Here is a 15,771-nt window from a genome sequence, read left to right on the forward strand (position 1 = left end):
AAGAAAATAGCAATACAGTTTCCAACTTGGTATCAGTTGCTAGGTTTTCCCCATGGCTGCGGACGATCTCTCCTCCTCCTTCGCCGCCATGAGCTCCGCCACGTCGCAGGGCTCCCTCTCCTCCTCCTCCTCCTCGACGCCTGCTGCCGGCACCACTCCGGCCAACGCCTCCACCCCCCCTTCGTCTTCGGCACCTCCCCAGCCCTCTTCAGCGGCTCCTCTCCTGCCACGGCATCCCAGTTTGCCCCTCTCCTCACCGCCGCCGGCTCCTCTCCAGCGCCATCGCCGACCTCCCCCCTAACCCATCCTATCTCCCGCGACCACATCACGAACCACATCAAGTTTCTCCTCAATCCCGCGGATCACAACTACCATAAGTGGAAAACTTTCTTTCTGATGGTTCTCGTTCGCTATGGCGTCTCCTACCTTCTCGACCATCCCCCCATGCTCCGGCACACTATCTCGAGCTCGACGCCCACATCGTCCTGTGGATCTATGCCACCCTCTCGGACACCATGTGTGACCATGTGGTCGGCGCCACCACCACCTACGCCCTATGGCACAAGATCAAAGACTTCTTTCTCGCCAATCGCGATGCTCGCTTCATGATCCTCAACCGCCAATACAGAAACCTCAAACAGGGTGATCTCTCTGTGTCCGAGTACGCACGCCGTTTGAAGCTCCTCACCGACGCTCTCGCCGACATTGATCGTGCTGTTACCGAGGTGGATCTCACCACCCAATTTCTTCATGGCCTCGACAAGCGGCTCAACACCATCCGCGTCGTCCTCGGTGACCAGGGCCTCCCCTTCGACACCGTGCTCTCCCGCGTTGTTCTCGCGGGGGAGTCGCAGGCGCAGCGCGCGGCTGAGGAAGGCGCCTCTGCGTTCGCCATGGCGGGCGGCAGCTCTTCAGGCGCTGGCTCCTCGGCCGGCCCCTCTGGTGGTCGCGGCAACGGCGATCGCTCCTCTGATCGCGCCCCGGACGCCACCCATCCGTCGGCCCCCTCCTCTGGCCGCGGGCGCGGTGATCCCTTGCCTATCTTCTCGTTTATGTGGATGATATCATTCTCACCGCAAGCTACGCCACACACTCACCCACATCATCTCTCTTAAGCGCGAGTTTGCCATGACTGACCTTGGTGCCTTACACCATTTCTTGGGCATCAATGTCACATACAACCAGTCCGGCCTCTTCCTATGCCAGCAGCAGTACACTCTCGAGCTTCTTGAGCGCGCATCTATGCTTACATGCAAACCGGTATCCACACCGGTCGACACCAGCTCCAAACTGTCTTCTAATGATGGTGCCCTGCTCTCTAACCCCACTCACTACCGTAGTATCACCGGAGCTCTACAATACCTCACCCTAACCCGCCCGGACATTACATATGTGGTCCAACAAGCCTGTCTATTCATGCATGCTCCACGCGATATCCATTGGCAGCTTGTGAAGCGCATCCTCCGATACCTCCAGGGTACATCACACTACGGCCTCCAGCTTTTTCGGTCACCCTCCACTGACCTTATTGCTTACACCGATGCCGATTGGGCCGGGTGTCCGGACACACGCAGGTCGACCTTTGGTTTTTGTGTGTTCCTTGGAGCCAACCTCATCTCCTGGTCCTCCAAGCGCCAACCCACCATCTCATGATCCAGTGCCGAGGCTGAATATCAAGGTGTTGCAAACTGTGTGGCCGAAGCTTGTTGGTTGCGGCAACTTCTTCATGAGCTCAGGGTACCACCCAAACGTGCCACCGTGGTGTATTGCGACAACATTAGTGCCTCCTACCTTGCGAGCAATCCGGTCCAGCATCAACGAACCAAGCATATTGAGATTGACTTGCATTTTGTTCGGGATCGTTGGCCCTTGGCGAAGTTCGAGTCTTGCATGTGCCATCCAGCTCGCAATATGCCGACATCTTCACCAAGGGACTGCCCTTGCCAGTCTTCACCGAGTTTCGATCCAGCCTGAACATCCTTCCCAATGGAGTTCCGGCTGAGGGGGGTGTTGAGTTGTATATTTTGTACATTATGTAACGTAGCATTGTCTCGGTGTACCGATCCTAGATTGTAGGATCTGAGCTCCCTCCCGCATGGCCTGCGTGCCTAACTCTCGGGACTCTCTCTCCCTCTCTATGTAAACTCTGGTTGTAACAGAAACACTCAAGAAAATAGCAATACAGTTTCCAACTAGAAGGCCGTGTGTGCATTGTTGGAATAATTATAGAGATAGAATTGTATAGGGAGAGGTTCAAACTTGTATCTCTTCTCTATCTCTTCTTCTGCTCCTTACCGACCTTCTCTGTAATAGATCTATCGATCGTTTCCTTCTTGCAAGCCACGGCATTGCCAATATAAATACAAGTGCAGCCCGAGCAAAGGGTTTAACGCTTCCCAATAATCTTACATGGTAATCAGAGCGACTTCTTCCTAAGATCGAAAGGAGATCGCATCTAGCCAAGCTATTCTTCAACATATCGCCATGACTACTGCCTCCACCAACGCCAGCACCATGAGTGCCCTCGCCACATCCCTTGCATCCGCCTCCACCTTCGCCGCTTCCTCCTCGTCCACCCCATCCTTTGCCACGTCCCTAGGATCACCCCCCCCCCCCAGGAGAAGCTGATGAGGAACAATTACCTCATGTGGAAGGCCATCGTGCTGCCCCAAATCAAGGGCGCACAGATGGGTCACCACCTTGATCCGGCAAGCCAGGCGCCACCGGAAACCCTCACCATCACCAAGGATGGGAAGGAGGAGCAGATTGCCAACTTCGCCCGCGTTCTCTGGTATGCACAGCAGCAGCAGGTTCAGGGCTTTCTGATGGGTTCATTGTCTCGCGAGATTCTTGCACAGGTGGTTACTTTGCAGACACCAGCGGAGGTTTGGGCGGCGATCCAAGCCATGTTTGCTGCTCAAACCGAAGCACGAGTGATCAACACGCGGATGGAACTCACAAACCTCAAGAAGGGAAACGTGTCTATGGCAGAATATTTGGCCAAGATCAAGATGCTCACGGATGAGATCGCCTGCACCGGAGCTCCCATGTCTAGAGGCGAGATTGTCTCTCAAGTTCTGGCCGGCCTCGACCTCGACTACAACCCGGTTGTGTCGGCCCTTGCTGCACGGATTGAACCTGTGTCCGTACAGGAGTTGTACACCCAACTCCTCAGCTTTGACTCGCGGCTCAATCTTCTCCACGGGATGAATATGCGCCAGTCTTCAGCCAATGCCGCCTCGCGTGGCCGCGGCACTGGCTGTGGGCGCGATCACCAGGGGAGAAACCGTGGCGGCGGTGGGCGCGACCGCGGCAACGGCTCAGGTGCACGACCAGGCGGGAGCGGCTACACCAACACTAACGCTCCTGCCTGTTCTGGAGGGGGTGGCTTCAACAACAATCACGCCCCCTCTGGCTCTTCCTCAAGAAATTGTGTTTGGTGCCAACTATGCAAGAAACCGGGCCATGAGGTCATGGACTGTTGGCACCGTTACGGTGAAGATTTTGTCCCTGATTCTCGTCATGTCGCCGCTGCAATCAGGGAGCAAGGAGGAGATGGCACGGTCTGGTACGCCGACTCGGGGGCCACTGATCATGTCACTAATGAGCTTGAAAAACTCTCCATGAGAGATAGATACTTCGGCAATGATCAAATTCACACCGCAAGCGGTGGATGTATGGATATTTGTCACATTGGTCAAGCATCTATTAATTCCCCTACTCTTAAACGTGATCTTGTTCTAAAAGATGTCCTTCATGTTCCACAAGCCGACAAAAACCTTGCATCTATGTCTCGTTTATCTGCCGATAATAATGTCTTTTTTGAAACTCATCCAACATATTTTTTCATCAAGGATCGGGCAACGAGGGAGCTCATTCACCACGGTAGATGCATTGGAGGCTTGTATCCCATCACATCCGTAGCACTTAGTCAAAAGCGTCGTCATCAAGTCTACTCCGCCGTCAAGCCCTCCTTGGCAAGATGGCATCAAAGATTAGGACATCCTTCTTCGGTCATAGTCAAGCAAGTAGTGAATAAAGGCAATCTTCCATTGTCATCTAGTCAAAGTATTGAGTCTGTTTGTGATGCTTGTCAGTGTGCAAAGAGTCACCAACTCCCTTATCCTAAGTCAAATAGTGTGTCTCGTGCTCCATTGGAACTTATTTTTAGTGATGTATGGGGTCATGCAAGAGATTCTTTTGGAAGAAAAAAAATATTATGTTAGTTTTATTGATGACTTTAGCAAGTTCACCTGGATATATTTGCTCAAGTTTAAATCTGAAGTTCTTTCCATCTTCCAAGAATTTCATAAACTTGTTGAGCGTCAGTTTAACAAAAAGATTATTGCCGTCCAAAGTGACTGGGGAGGAGAGTATGAGAAACTCAGCTCTTTCTTTTGTGATATTGGTATTAGTCATCATGTCTCTTGCCCTCATGCTCATCAGCAGAATGGCTCCGCTGAGCGTAAACATCGCCACATTGTCGAAGTAGGTCTATCCCTTCTAGATCATGCATCCATGCCCTTAAAATATTGGGATGAAGCTTTTATTGCTGCTACTTATCTTATAAACCGTCTTCCTAGAAAAGTGATTGGACATATTACTCCCTTGGAAAAATTGTTTCATCAAAAACCAGACTACAATTCTTTGAGAATGTTCGGATGTGCTTGTTATCCTAATCTTCGTCCATATAATCATAATAAACTTGAGTTTCGTTCTACTCAATGTGTGTTTCTTGGTTATAGTAACCTTCACAAAGGCTACAAGTGTCTTGAAATTTCTACTGGACGAATCTATATTTCTTGTGATGTTATATTTGATGAAACAATATTCCCTTTTGAAAAGCTTCATCCAAATGTCGGAGCTCTCCTTCGTGCAGAAATTGCACTTCTTCTGGAATATATGTCTAGTCCAAATCACAGGGGTGAGTTAAATAGTGCTGATCATGTGACTAATTCTAAAGAAAATATGTTTTTTGATGATAAAAGTGCAGCTTTAGGGCGTGATTTCATGCAAAAGGATGCAGCCAAAGTTGTCACGGGATCCCAGGAGGATTTGGGCGGCAGCAGAACAGGATCCAAGGAAAATTCTCGCGTCAGACTGCCAGGTGCGCGATCCCAGGTGATTCCCTCTGTGTCGCACGCGCCAGCCGCTGACAGCCCAGGCAGCGTGGGTCCTTCGAGCCGAGCCAACACGGGCCAGTGCAGCCCCCCGAGCGCCACGCGCGTGGCTGATGGGCTGGTGGCCGACCAGGTGACGGGCGCGGGGCCCAGCACCAACGTCTCGCCCCGCGCGTCCGAGGAGACAACCAGCGAGGGCGACATGCGGCGTGATTCCGCTGGAGCGCTGATCGTGAGGGAGATTCCTGTCGTCTCGGATCTGGAGCGATCTGACGCAGCGGATCCATACCAGTCTGGTACAGCGGATCCGGCCGGATCTTTTGCGGCTGTAAATTCGGCTGAGGATTCTATTGCACCAGGTATTCCACTTCGACACACAAGATCTCGGTCCGGTATTGTTAAGAAGGAATACACTGATGGCACTATAAGGTATGATAAAATTAAACATGCCTTTCTCACTAGTATGGGTGAACCAACTCATTTGCATGATGCACTTGCTAGTAAGGAATGGAAAAAGGCCATGGATGTTGAATATGAAGCATTTATGAAAAACAGAACTTGGCGTCTAGTACCACCAACAAAGGGCATAAATGTCATAGATTGCAAGTGGGTATACAAAATTAAAAAGAAATCTGATGGAAGCATAGACAGGTATAAGGCAAGGTTAGTTGCAAAAGGTTTCAAGCAGAGATTTGGTATTGACTATAATGATACTTTCAGTCTTGTTGTTAAAGCATCTACTATCCGACTTGTGCTATTTGTTGCAGTTTCCAAGGGTTGGAGCTTAAGGCAGTTAGATGTTCAGAACGCGTTTCTTCATGGTGTTCTGGAAGAAGAGGTTTTTATGCGGCAACCACCAGGTTATGAGAACAAAAGCTCACTTCATTTTGTTTGCAAGTTAGATAAGGCTTTATATGGTTTGAAACAGGCCCCAAGAGCCTGGTACTCAAGATTGAGCACTCAGTTACAACAGCTTGGGTTTACACCATCTAAGGCAGATACCTCATTGTTTTTCTATCAAAAAGGACATGTCATTATCTATGTTCTAGTATATGTTGATGACATTATTGTTGCTAGTTCAAGTTCAGATGCTACCACTTGTTTGCTTAAGGATTTAAAGATGGAGTTTGCTCTTAAGGATCTAGGAGATCTTCATTATTTTCTTGGCATAGAGGTCAAACAGGTAAAAGATGGTATACTTCTTTCACAGGAGAAATATGCTCATGATATACTCAGGAGAGTAGGGCTGGAAAACTGCAAACCTGTAAGTACACCAATCTCAATTTCAGAGAAACTCACAATTGATAGTGGAGAAGCACTTGGACCTGAGGATGCAACAAACTACAAAAGTGTTGTGGGTGCATTACAATATTTGACTCTTACTCGTCCTGATATTTCTTACTCCGTAAACAAAGTGTGTCAATATTTGCATGCACCTACTACTACTCATTGGACTGCGGTTAAAAGAATTGTGAGGTATCTAGAGTTCTCAGAAGGACTTGGACTTAGTATTGTCAAGTCTTCGTCTATGCTTGTGACTGCTTACTCAGATGCAGACTGGGCAGGATGTCCTGATGATAGGAGATCTGCAGGTGGATTTGCTGTTTTTCTGGGAACAAATCTTATATCATGGAGTGCAAGGAAACAGGCTACAGTTTCAAGGTCAAATACCGAAGCAGAGTATAAGGCTGTAGCAAATGCCACTGCTGAAGTCATGTGGATTCAAACTTTGCTTTATGAGCTCGGTATTAAGACTCCACAAGCTGCAAGGTTATGGTGTGATAATATTGCTGCAACCTACCTTTCAGCTAATCTCGTTTTCCATGCATGGACTAAACATATTGAGGTTGATTTCCATTTCGTTCGAGAAAGAGTAGCTCGCAAACTGCTTGACATCAAGTTTATACCCACTGGTGATCAACTGGCTGATGGCTTTACAAAACCTCTCACTATGAGAAGGCTGGATGAGTTCAAGTTCAATCTCAATCTTGGCGTCCCATAGGTTTAGATTGAGGGGGGGGGGGGGTGTTGGAATAATTGTAGAGATAGAATTGTATAGGGAGAGGACTCTTCTGTTCAAACTTGTATCTCTTCTCTATCTCTTCTTCTGCTCCTTACCGACCTTCTTTGTAATCGATCTATCGATCGTTTCCTTCTTGTAAGCCACGGCATTGCCAATATAAATACAAGTGCGACCCGAGCAAAGGGTTTAACGCTTCCCAATAATTTTACATGCGTTGCGCAAGATCAACTACCGCTTGTCGGAGGCTTTATCCATGGAGTAAATAGCGTGCGCATACAGCAACAAAGAAATGGAAATTCAACGCGCGCGCACATAGGAAGCCCAACCATTTTATTCTGTCATCTTGTTCCAGGAGGATCCATGGAGTTGCCGTCACGGGGAAGGGCACACGGCGGCAGTGCTATGAACAAGACGCTGCTACTAGTAGTATTAGAGATGAACAAGGGGATTAAACACAAGTAGACAGATGACATATATAAAGTCTTCGTCCAAAGTCTCCTCTGTTCCATCAAACACCAGCGGACGCTTTGGTGTCACCTCCGTCGTCCAGGCGTCCATGGTGTCGCCGCTGGTCCTCACGCTGGGACCGTCTCCGAGTCGATGCCGTTCGGACGGCCGAGCGCCTTGAGTGCCAGGTGCGCTGCCTTCTGGCCGGAGATAATCGTGGCGCCGAACGTTGGGCACTGCAAAACACCACAAGACAAGACAGACCAAAACGCGGTGAGAGAAATGAGATCGATTCCAAGAACTCCTGTGAAGAAACGCATTATATATTTCTCACCATCCTCTGGGGCCCGTCGATCTCGGCAACCTCAATGCCAGCGACGATCATGCCGGGGACGACCTCGCGGGTTAAGCCAACAATTGCATCCTCGGATACGTTCGTGTCAAGCGCTTCCATTCCGGTTCGGGGCACCGTCTTGATCATTCCGATGTCCTCGAGCCGTTTGACTCCCTTTCCGTTGGCACTGAATAGCCCCTCGTGGCCACATGAGCTTACTACGATCTTGGCTTCCATGACGTTGGCGTCCATGTGTGATTGTGTTTGTGAGTGTGTGTCCTGGTTCATCGACACGAGCGCCCAGTTGGTGACCACACCGGTGACGCGATGCTCTTTGACAACCAAGTCTTCCACGACGACGCCGTTAAAGAGCTTCACGTTGGGCCGCGCGAGGAGGCGGCTCAGCACGGTGGAGGTGAAGAGCGCAGCATGCTTGATGACCACGTAGTCCTCCTGCTCGTCGTACTCGATGTTGAGTTCATCGAGGAAGAGGTGCGCCGGCTTGCGCACGACCATGGCGGAGAAGAGCTGGCTGCCGAGCCAGCCGCTGCCGCCAGGGGAAACGGACCGTTGGATGATGGCGATGTTAACAGACGGGTCCTTGGAGAGCTCGTAGGCGCAGGACAGTCCCGCGCTGCCAGTTCCGATGATGATGACATCGGTGTTGACATCGGCGATCATGTCGGTCATGTACCGACGGATCATCTCACGGGAGGCGACAGATTCTTTCATGGGGCTGAACTTGAAGGAACTGAGATCATAGGGAGGGGTGCAGGAGGAGATGGAGTTGCAGATGGCCCCGGTGCGCCGGGTGGCGGCACAGGAGGGGGTGCGAGTGGCTGCCGGAATGCAAACGCCAGGGAATGAGGTCTTGAGGAAGCTCGAGGTGGTGATTGTCATGGCTGCCATGTTGTGCTGGCTTGTGCTAGGAGCCTGTGAATGTGATGAGACTAGACAACGCGCAGTGGCACGATTTAAAGAAGACGAGGAGGGGACAGATATGTATGGATCGTGTCATTGTGTGGGCGTGCCGTCAGATATTGAGGTATTTTCTCTGCCGTTTCTCTGCCTTTGCTGCATAAGCATATATTTTTTCCCACCTTTGCCAAAATAACGCATACTGGATTGACACTATAATCTTTTATTTTCTATTTTGTTCGAGGATTTCGACAAAATAACACAACTTTCCTCTCTTTGCTTCACAAGCACACATTTCTTTTCCTTCACCAAAATAACACACCGATGATTGCCACTTAGCCAAATAGCCGTTTTCTCTACTTTTTTGAGGATTTTGACAAAATAACATAGCTTTCCTCCACGTTTGCTTCATAAGAAAAACATTTATTTTCCTTTGCCAAAATAACACACCACTGCCGCCAGGTGTGCTGCCTTCTATTCCTTTGCCAAACATTGTTTTCCTTTCCCAATACATTTTTTCCTTTGCCAATATAACGCGCCACTTTTCAATGCCTTTTTTTGGGAATACTAGATGATACCCCACGTGTTGCTGCGGGAATTGATTGCATTATTATTTTGTGCTGCGGGAATTGATTGCATTATATTTTGATAAAAATTTCATTGTTTGGAATTATAATATGAGAATGAAATCAGAATATACATATTATAGTGAATTTGATGAGGTGGCATGTATGGTGAGGTGGGATGTGTGCATGTTGAAAGAAATATAAGTAGTGGAATTATGGAGTAAATTGCAAAAGAAACACCACTTTGAAGGCTAGATTTGCGAAAAAAAATACTAAGATACATTTTCTCTGCAGAAAACACCACATCTTACAAAAACCACTGATCGGCGGATTAGGCCCTGTTAAGTGAGTTTATGACAGGTGGCAGTAAATACAGAGAAAGAAATGAATAAACGGATGAAAAAAGAAAAAGGAAAACAGTGTAAAAACAGGCTCTTTTTCTCCTAGCAGGTCACGCCCAGCTTATTTATCACGGACTTGATGTTAGCTCAGTGGCAACAGTGCTACGAAGCAACCAGGAAATCGCATGAGATATCCACGAGTGGGCCGGCCCGTTATAGTACACGCTTCACGCGAGAGATCCTTCTGCCTCACGTGAAGCGAGGTATAGTCGCCGTGGGAGCTCCTAATCAGTGTTGTAAGCGCTGGTTGCCGCTACTGGCACTCACGCACGCACACGACCTTTGATCGGCACATGTAGAAGATCACTCGATCACATCTCGCATGTTTCTAGTTGCTCGATCAATTTGGGTCGATTGATCGATTTGGACTAGTCGCAATTGACCAGTTGACCGAACAACCATTGACTTTGGAAAAAGAAATGGAAAAGTAAAAATAATAAAATATCACAAAAAATGAAAAAATAATTGTGATTCAAAAATGATCATGGATTTCAGAAAAAAGTTCAGATACTTCAGAAAAGTCCATGAATATGAGAGAAGTTACAATTTTTTTTTGAAAAAAAGTTCATCAAATTTAAAAAGGCTGACAAAAGTTGAAAAACAAAATCTTTGTTCTTGAAAAAAGTTCATCCATTTGAAAAAATCATCAAATTTGAAAATAATTACATTGATCTTAAAAAAGGTTCATCTAATTTGAAACAAAAAACCACCAATCTTGGAAAAAGTTCATCGAATTTGATTTTTTTTGCCAAGTTTAGAAAAAAGTTCATCTAGTTTGTAAAAAGTTCCTTAATTTTGAAAAGAAATTAATGAATTCAAAATAGTTCCCTCATTTAAAGAAATAGTAAAGAAAAAACAAGATTGAAAAAAAATGAAAGAAAAGAAACAAAAAAGGAATAACAAAACCATATAAAACTGGCCCAGTAAAAAACTGTAACTAAAAAAGAAAAGAAAATGGCTGGAAGCTTTGCAAAACCGGGGCTTCCACGAACTAGGGAAAGTATAAATGGAAAGAAGGGAATTTTCTATGCACAAGTGATTCGATATCCTAGTGGTTAGGTCGTTTCTCTCTAGACATAGAGATTGCGAGATCGAAATCTTCGCTTTGGTTTAAAATAGAAAAAAAAAGTTAATGAGCTGGCCAAGCTTGGAGAGGGGGTATGCGCCCGTTTATAAAAACAACTTTCTTTTAGGGAAGTTTATAAAAACAACTAAACCGGGCGCCTGAAACGCCAACTAGGAATGCCAGTCGCCGCGCCCAAAGTTGAAGACGAGGATCTAAAAGTAGACCTGGGCTTAATTCTATGGCGCTCTTCGGCCCGTATGGAACAGACGTATGGGCCGAATTCGGCAATATCCTCTCCTCTTTTTTTCTTCCTTGCACTACTATTTGGTAATAATCCATTTTCAGAAGAGGAAAAGGTGGAGTGATCGGATAGAGAATCCCGGGGCGTGGAGAGCTCCACCTCCTTCTATCCTTGCCAAGCACCGAGCTCAAGCTCTTGCCCGCATGGCGCTCCTCCGCCTCCAGCACCACTGCTCCCTCCTCCAAATCTCCACCTCCCACCTCCCAACCCTCCTCAGCCCCCCGCGGAACCCTCGCCGGAGCCAACTCTCGCCGCCCAATGCGGCCAGGACCCCCAGCCCCTCCATAACCCCACCCTCCGCCGCGCCAATCTTGGCGCGGAATGCGGCGGCGGCCCCCTGGCGAGGCGAGCTCCTGCTCCTCCTCCCCGCGGCCGCTACGTCCTGTCCGCTCCCGGCCCTCGCGGCCGAGGCCGACGGCGGCGGCGGGAGCAAGGTGAGCCTCGAGTCCATCGTGCTTGCCGTCGACGACTTCAACAACCGGAACCCCTTCTTCGTGGCCGGGGTGGTGTTCGTCTGGCTGGTGGTGCTCCCTCTGGCGCAGGAGTACTTCAAGAAGTACAAGGCCGTGGGCGCCCTCGACGCCTTCCGCAAGCTCCGCGACGTGCCGGAGGCGCAGCTGCTCGACATCAGGCGGGGCAACAGCGTGCGCTTCATGGCACCGCCCAACCTCAGGCTCGTCGAGAAGAGCGCCGTGCAGATGGAGTTCGACGAGGAGGACGAGAAGCGCTTCCTCGGGGAGGTGCTCGCGAGGTTCCCGGACCCGGCCAACACCGTCGTCTGCGTTCTTGACAAGTGAGTGTTCCATGGAACTTCATTTGACGCCTGCTGTCGGTGGTGTGCCTGCATTACTGAAATGCTTTAGTAGTTGCGTGTATTGGTCGAATAGGTTCGGCATGAATCATTCGTGATGGAATGCCGATTAATGTGCATAATGCTAGATGTCTTTTTATGCAGCAGAGTAGTCGTGTACACAGCTTAGATTTAGAAGTGCAATGCAGTTCTAGTTAAACAACGAAATTCAACTATTTCATGCGAAATTTGTGGAATCAAAATAGACCCTTCCCTTCCAGAATCTCTGGATCGGGCTTACTGTTCTATCATCGAGTCGATATCAAGTTAAGACCAGTTTTGTCACGCTAAGTGATGTTCAAAAAAGTTGAGACAGACTGATTTAGTATCGTCTTAGTTACAACTGAGAACTACTTCCGCATCGAGCTCACGAACCGAGCAAGAGCATAGTCGTGTTTCAAGAACATTGTCTTTTGTCAGTTTTGAGCATAATCTTAATAATTTTGGTTTATTTGCGACTAGCACAGATCAAACTGCCACATTGACAGTTCAAAATAGTCTGAAACAATTAGTCAATTACCTTACTCGTTCTGCCACAATGAAATACAGGGATAAGCTTGTTTTCCATCCAATTAGTCCCTATTGTATCTAATTGTCTAACTTAATAAATATATAAATAAATAGAAATTTTCTTGTCATGTTCTAGTTCATCTTCGAGACTGTTAAAGATGGATACCATGTCAATTTGCCCTCTGAAGCTTGTTACTTTAGATTCAGAATTCAGACAGTGGCAGTTTTGCATAGGTGCTGAACGTACTGATGTTACTGAACTTTATCATGCGCAATCTGTTACCAACTTAAGTTTATGTTGTGTAAGGTAGCTTTGATGGTAATTCAATGAAAGTGGCCGAGCTCCTGTTCAACAATGGTTTCAAAGAGGCGTACGCAATCAAAGGGGGACTGAGAGGCCCAGATGGTTGGCAGGTTAGTTATGACACTGGGGTTTAAGTAATAACGGCGGTTAAAATGCACAAACATTGTTGTTTTAGCACTGATATTTGCTATTTTGGTAGGCAATTCAAGAGAACTATCTTCCACCATCTGTTCACGTTTTTCCACGGGAAAAGAAGAGCAAAACTTTAACGCACACTGATGTGAGCACTGAAGGAACAGATGATCAGCCAGAGGGGAATGGAGAACTATTAACTTCTCCTAGCAGCACTTTAGTCAATACAAGCAATGGAACCAAGGATGGTCATGAAGAACCGAATGGAAGTACTTTAGCCGCGAAGCATTCAAGGAGACCATTATCACCTTATGCAAATGTATGACCCCATTGCCTTCCTATCTCCATACAGTAATTCAGCAGGCTCTAGATTTGATTTTCATCAAACTTCTATCTAGTCAACAGCAGTTATAATGTTGTTTTCAAAATAGTAACAGCATGCAGGCTGGCCTCACAGCACGTTGTCATACTTAAGAGTTAACTGAATTCTCCTTGTATTTACTGCGGATATACTAGAGTTCCGTTTCTGGACATAGTATAGCCTTGTAAAGCCTTATGCGTGTCTTAGTTAGACAGTTAATTCCTGAAAACAATGGCAGGCGCTATGCTCTGTGCTAGCAGGTGAATAAACAGTCACAACTGCCCTGCTCCAATGTTTTCGTGCCTAAGATGTTCAATGCATTTTAGGTTTCTGTTTGAGTTCTATATGATCATGTCGTAATCTATTTGCACACCTTGAATGTACTATGCAGTACCCTGACTTGAAACCGCCATCATCTCCGACGCCATCCAAGCCATCGAGGGCAGAGGGGAATGGGGAACTACCAACTTCTACTGGCAGCTCTTTAATCAAAACAAGCGATGCAACTAAGGATACTCACGCGGAACCGAATGGAAGTACATTAGCCACGAAGCAATCAGGAAGGAAACCATTATCACCATATGCAAATGTATGTCCCCATTGCCTTGCTACCTCTATACAGTAATTCAGCAGGCTCTAGATTTGATTCTCTCGAACTTCTATCTAATTAACAGCAGTTGACTTTTAGTCTTGAAGATAGTAACAACATGCAGACCGGCTGGATTGCATGCCGTCATTACAGAATTCTCGTTGTATTTACTGCTGATATACAAGAGTTCTGTTTCTGGACATAGTATAGCCTTGTAAAGCCTTATGCATGTCTCAGTTAGTAGTTAATTCCAGAAAACAATGGCAGGCGCTATGCTCTGTACTAGCAGGAGAATAAACAGTTTACAAACTGCTCTGATCAAATATTTTAATACCTAAGTTGTTCAATGTCCAATGCATTTTAGGTTTCTGTGTCAGTTCTTTATGATCATGTATTGTAGTAATCTGTTGACACATACTGAATGTATTATGCAGTACCCTGACTTGAAACCGCCCTCATCTCCAACGCCATCCAAGCCAGGCAGGCCAGATAAGAATAATGAACTACTAACGTCTCCTGGCAGCTCTTTGGACAATACAAGCCATGCAACCAAGAATGGTCGTGAAGAACTGAATGGAAGTACTTTAGCCACGAAGCATCCAAGGAGACCATTATCACCATATGCAAATGTACGACCACATTGCCTTCCTACCTTCATACAGTAATTCAGAAGGATCTATATTCGATTTTCATCAAAATTCGATCTAGTTAACAGTAGTTAAAATATTGCTCACAAAATAGTAACAACATGCTGACTGGCCTGACAGCATGACGTCATACTTGCAGTTAATTCCATCACAGGATTCTCTTTATATTTACTGCTGATAAACTACAGTTCTGTTTCTGGATATAATATCGCCTTGTAAAGAAGGCCTTGGACCTTGGTTCCTGAAAACTATGGCAGGCGCTATGTTCTGTACTAGGAGGAGAATAAAGAGTTACGGACCGTCATGGCTGAAGCTCAAATGTTTTCCTACCTAAATTGTTCAATATACAATGCATATAGGCTTCTGTTTCGGTTCAATATGATCATGTACTAATCCATTTTTATTATTTGTGGGAATGTACTAATCCATTCGCACACATTGAATTTATCATGCAGTACCCTGACATGAACCCGCCATCATCTCCGACGCCATCCAAGCCAGGGAGGTAGAAGAAGCAATGTATAGGGCAATAGGACGCCGAAGACTCAACGAAGTCAGAGTCAGCCTTTTGCGGAATAACCATTTTGTTATTATACTTAAATCCATGGATATAGAGGCGATTGATTGGGATGGTGATGCAGAAGACCGTTGCTGCTACCATGAACTATTTGATGTTATAGCATGGTGAATTCTTACATTCTATGTAAATTTCGAACTTCTTCCCAGATTGCTGTTCTTATTGTCTGTACATTGAAGTGAATGTTGCACTACGAAACTGCAAGCATTTCATGTTAACACTGTACTGGCACGATGACTCCTTAGCTTGAGGATTTTGGTAGTGCTGCATGGATCTCAGCCTGCTAACCGTGTCTCCTCTGCTGAAAATCAAAATTCTTTTTGGAGCTGTGCGTTTGCAACAGGAAAAGAACAGGCAATCCGGAGTGTGCAATGCTTATACTGCGGAGTTGTCATATTCAGTTCTATGAGTATTTGAAGTTGGCTGGCTGGCTGTGTGTGTGCGTGTGCGTGCGTGTGTGTGTGTGTGTGTGTGTGTGTGTGTGTGTGTGTGTGCAGGAAACGGTAAATCAGTTAGGTCGCGGTGAACTGTTTGTTTTTTCAAAAAGGAGGTTATCCCCCGGCCTCTGCATCAGAAAGGTGTGAACTGTTGAACTATGAGGTTAATTTGAAGAAGTTTGTGTGCA

The 15,771-nt window shown here is 46.9% G+C and overlaps 2 protein-coding genes across 3 annotated transcripts; one reads left to right on the forward strand and one right to left on the reverse strand.

The window, feature by feature from the left end:
* Positions 1-7,456: 7,456 nt before the first annotated feature.
* On the reverse strand, positions 7,457-8,864 carry LOC119281869 (thiamine thiazole synthase 2, chloroplastic-like). Its single transcript, XM_037562280.1, has 2 exons — positions 7,925-8,864; positions 7,457-7,826 (listed from the first exon to the last, which is right to left on the reverse strand). Exons 1-2 carry the CDS (start codon positions 8,831-8,833, stop codon positions 7,719-7,721), a joined length of 1,017 nt encoding a protein of 338 aa, XP_037418177.1. The 5' UTR covers positions 8,834-8,864; the 3' UTR covers positions 7,457-7,718.
* Positions 8,865-11,236: 2,372 nt separating this feature from the next.
* Positions 11,237-15,371, forward strand: LOC119277922 (rhodanese-like domain-containing protein 4A, chloroplastic). 2 transcript variants are annotated; one of them, XM_037559271.1, is made up of 6 exons: positions 11,237-11,969; positions 12,848-12,950; positions 13,040-13,291; positions 13,725-13,922; positions 14,357-14,551; positions 15,025-15,371. In XM_037559271.1, exons 1-6 carry the CDS (start codon positions 11,320-11,322, stop codon positions 15,076-15,078), a joined length of 1,452 nt encoding a protein of 483 aa, XP_037415168.1. In that variant the 5' UTR covers positions 11,237-11,319; the 3' UTR covers positions 15,079-15,371. The 2 variants fall into 2 exon arrangements, with proteins under 2 accessions (XP_037415168.1, XP_037415169.1); XM_037559272.1 differs by lacking the exon at positions 14,357-14,551.
* The last annotated feature ends 400 nt before the right edge of the window (positions 15,372-15,771 follow it).

Source organism: Triticum dicoccoides, chromosome 3B, assembly GCF_002162155.2.
Source record: "Triticum dicoccoides isolate Atlit2015 ecotype Zavitan chromosome 3B, WEW_v2.0, whole genome shotgun sequence".
NCBI classification, from domain to species: domain Eukaryota; kingdom Viridiplantae; phylum Streptophyta; class Magnoliopsida; order Poales; family Poaceae; genus Triticum; species Triticum dicoccoides.